General features: G+C 29.2%; 1 protein-coding gene across 1 annotated transcript; it reads right to left on the bottom strand.

Annotated features, from left to right (window-relative positions):
• Nucleotides 1–861: 861 nt before the first annotated feature.
• On the bottom strand, nucleotides 862–2397 carry LOC131602940 (myb-related protein 330-like). Its single transcript, XM_058875166.1, has 3 exons — nucleotides 2000–2397; nucleotides 1767–1896; nucleotides 862–1644 (listed from the first exon to the last, which is right to left on the bottom strand). Exons 1-3 carry the CDS (start codon nucleotides 2130–2132, stop codon nucleotides 930–932), a joined length of 978 nt encoding a protein of 325 aa, XP_058731149.1. The 5' UTR covers nucleotides 2133–2397; the 3' UTR covers nucleotides 862–929.
• Nucleotides 2398–4023: the final 1626 nt, after the last annotated feature.

Raw genomic sequence — 4023 nt, 5'->3', positions numbered from 1 at the left:
TAATATATTTATTGGCTAAATCTTATACTTCTATATTGTTCCATTTATAAGTGAAAATTTAAAATTATTTAATGTACTGCTTTAGTTACTATACATTCATTCATGTATTGGTGAATTGGAGTTAGAAAATAATGAAAATTAAAATAAAGACGTTGTGGGAGGGAAATGGGGGAGAATATTGTGCCATCTGTGTTTTCACTTTCGGAAATCAAAGAGAATAGAAAATGACTTATTGTCTTGTTGTTGCTGTATTATTTTGTTTGTGTCAATATTGTCTTATTTTCTCAAAAACATTCAAATAAAGTAAAAATAGTTTACCCTAAAAATAATCTTTTTTCCAATCTCAACTAACTAGATGACATGGTAGTTGAACTTGGACACATTGCCAAAAAAACATAAAATAAAGAATGATAAAAAAATACTTAAATTTAGTAAAAATAAAGTTTAATGTACATTAATTTTTTTCCCCATTTTATCTATTGAAAAACATCAAATGAATCATTATTTATAGATTTAATTTATTTTAATGAAAACAAATAAGGGTCAATAGTCAATACCATATAGAGAAGAATTAAAGCTCTACCAAAGTGGAAATTCAACATTGATTTTATATCTCTATGACTCTCTCATTAACAAGCATAAATAAAACCATATTGAGAAATCAAAAGATAGAAATAAATAAAATAAAAAAACCCAAAATTTTAGGCCAAAATATGAAAATATTGGTTCAAATCTCTGTTCCACAGTCAACTATAGCATATAATTAAATGATAAAAATAATACGAAAATTTCCGAAAAGTTTCGAAATTCGATTCTACTGTTCTTTGTCGTTGACGTTGGTCAGAACGTTAACAACTCTGCTATGATAATAATTAACACAAAAAGATAAGATTAAGTCTAAATTACTTCTAAGGTTCCAAATTCCCCAATCAAAACTTGATAAACCCGGCTCCGAAAAATCTAAAAAAATCGTTGCCGGTGCCCGTGGTTGCAGAAGGTGGAGCCGCCGCAGAAACACCAATCATAGCCCTTGAATTCATGCAGCAACAAGAACCGTTACCATGTAACCCTATAGCTTGTGTACAAAGACACACACCTTGTGGTGCCACTGCCAACGCTTGTGGCTGTTGAAATGGTGGAGCCAGTGAAAGTTCCAAGTTTATTTGAGGAGGATAAGGTAGAGATGGTTCCTCTACGGTTACACCACTGCTACTGTTTGAAACTGAATCCTCAACACCGCCGTAACCAGAATCAGTTACAACTAACTTTTTATCCAGACCGCCGTAACCAGAATCAGTTACAACTAACTTTTTATTCAATCCGCCATTGAAACTGAGTACCGGAAACACGCTTTTAGTATTCAAGCTCTTGTGGCTTACGCTACTGCCACTGGTTGTGGGGACCACAGGAATAACTGCCGGTTTGTTGATAAGATTTGTTGGAAGAGCAATTGCAGATGCAGTGGTTGTTGAGGAAGTACTACCACCCGCGGCGGCAGAGGCGGAAGCGGAGGCGGGTTTGAGTGGTTTATGTGTTGAAGGATCAACTCCACGGCCGTAGAGTTTCCGCTTGATGTGTGTATTCCAGTAATTCTTTATCTCATTATCGGTTCTTCCCTTCAATTGTTGAGCAATTTGAGACCATCTGAGAAAACAAATAAAATTTTTATTAACCATAAGACTATTATAATTACATAAAACTTAAACCTAAAATTGAATATATGAATTATAATTATGATTTATGAACAAAACAAATACAATACATACTTGTTACCAACTTCGTTGTGGAGACGAATGATAAGTTCATCTTCTTCGCGAGTGAAGTTTCCTCTTTTAAGATCAGGTCGGAGGTAATTTATCCATCTAAGTCTGCAACTTTTTCCGCAACGAGCCAAGCCTGTTTAGTAGTGTAATAAAGATGCTATAATTAATTAAATAATTAAGTAATTAAATTAATGATTTAGGAAATGATGAAATAGTTAAACGTGATGATAAATTACCAGCGGCTTTGGGAAGAGAACGCCAACAACCTTCACCGTGAGTTTTGATGTATTTTATTAACCGTTCATCTTCTTCCTTGGACCAAGCGCCTTTATTAGTGTGTTGTTTTTCACAACAGGGAGATCTAGCCATGGTTGTTCTGAAGAGATGAGAGAGAGAGTGTGGTAAGTGTAGAGAGAGAGGAGACAAAGGAAGGTAGAAGAAGAGAATATAAATGGGAGGTTGTGGAGAGAGAAAGAGAGAGAGAGGTGCAAATGCAATTGACTCGGAGAGCTTCTTTTTCTCAAAAGTGATTGACCGAGTTGGTGAGAAAAGACGAGTGGTTACAATTAAGTTTGTGCTGTGTTTGTGTTTGTGTTTCTGTTTCCTTTCATTGGGTAGGTAGGTAGCTCTACTTTTTTGTCATCTCTTTATTTATGCTTCTTTCTCTCTTTCTCTCTCATCCTATATTATTTTTTGTTCTTACTTTCACCCTTCAAATTCTTCATTATTTCATACATCTCTCTATCTCAAAAGTTACGTCTTTTCATTTTTAAAGTATAAAGAGACATTAATTCTCAACTACTTAATTATGTCCTTTTAATTTAAAAAGAATTTAGGTTTTTTTTCTTCTATTTATCTTAGATTTACATTAACATAAGACTGCCACACACGAATGTGCTGTCATTATGGCAGTCAAACTTTTGCCCAATTCGAAAATTTACTTTCAAAGAAATTAGTTATATGCATATAATAATTTTTGTTTCAGAATATAATTATATTAGAGTCTAACGAGTGCCCACAACATACTATTTAAAATACTAAATAAAGAAAATATTTTTTTTATAAAAGTCATGATTTCATTTTCCAATTCATTGAATATACGCACTTTAAAAAAACTTACTACTATAATCACTTAAAAAGTATCCCAAAAACACTGGTTAGTATTTCCCTTATAATTAAATCCTTTTCCTATTACATATTTCTAGTTTGGATTGAGTCTATAATATAAAAAAAAAAATTCTCAATAAATCTTATGAATCTCTTACACAATATAGAAATTTCCATTTTTGCTCTCAGCTTCCGTAGATGCACATTCGAAAGCACTCTATATTCTAAAAAAAATTAGATGTTTTCGGAAACATCATTTTAATCTTTGTCTTTCTTAGCCATCTTATTATTTTGGGGATATTTTATATTTAAAATTTACTTTTGCAACTAAATTGTATTTTTGATTTTAAATTTTACTTTTGCAACTAAATTGTATTTTTTATGTTTTAAGTTATACTTTTGCAACTAAATTATATCTTTTTAGACATATTTTGTGTCCAAATTTTATTTTTTTGCATGAGTAAAATAATTATACACTTTCGGTGCATGATTATTATTCTCTTTTTTTAATTCACAAGTAAATTAGTTTTAAAAATATATGTTATTAGTCTAATTATGTGTTAAATGTTTGTTATGGATCAAAATCAAATTTTATTATTAATCTAAATATTATTATAAATGATGCCTACAAAAAATAATATTTATGTACAAGTAAAATATATTTGATTCATGTATTTTTATAAACGGCGTTGTTTTTTAAATTCGAGAAAAAAATCAATTATTAATATAAATATTTTTATATACGAAAATTTACTATTTATCTAGATATTTTTGTAAATTTTTTGTAAATGATACCTAAACATAAATAATAGTTGTATACGGAAAAACATTATTATTAATTTAAATATTTTTATATACGAAAGATGGTATTTATGATCCAAAAATGGTATTATTGATCTACATACTTTTATATACAAAAAATAGTATTTATGATCCACAAAATTTTGATTAAAAAATGGTATATAGGAAAAAAATTATTATTGATCTAAATATTTTTATATACAAAAAATTTATTATTAATTTAAATATTTTTTTAATTTTTTATTTAAATTAAATATATTTTATAAACAAATGTGTATATCAGACCAGAACTCGTGCGTATGCACGAATTTTTTACTAGTTATTATATATGCATTTAATTTTTACTCAATTA

The sequence above is a fragment of the Vicia villosa genome, linkage group LG5 (genome assembly GCF_029867415.1).
Source record: "Vicia villosa cultivar HV-30 ecotype Madison, WI linkage group LG5, Vvil1.0, whole genome shotgun sequence".
Taxonomy (NCBI): domain Eukaryota; kingdom Viridiplantae; phylum Streptophyta; class Magnoliopsida; order Fabales; family Fabaceae; genus Vicia; species Vicia villosa.
This window is presented reverse-complemented; position numbering and strand designations above follow the sequence as displayed.

Excerpts from the sequence above, each read along its gene's own strand:
- LOC131602940 (XM_058875166.1), bottom strand. The coding sequence starts at position 2,132 with ATGGCTAGATCTCCCTGTTGTGAAAAACAACACACTAATAAAGGCGCT. Across the intron at positions 1,897-1,999 it reads TTCTCTTCCCAAAGCCGCTG|GCTTGGCTCGTTGCGGAAAA; the intron begins GTAATTTATCAT and ends ACTACTAAACAG. Across the intron at positions 1,645-1,766 it reads CACAACGAAGTTGGTAACAA|ATGGTCTCAAATTGCTCAAC; the intron begins GTATGTATTGTA and ends TTGTTTTCTCAG.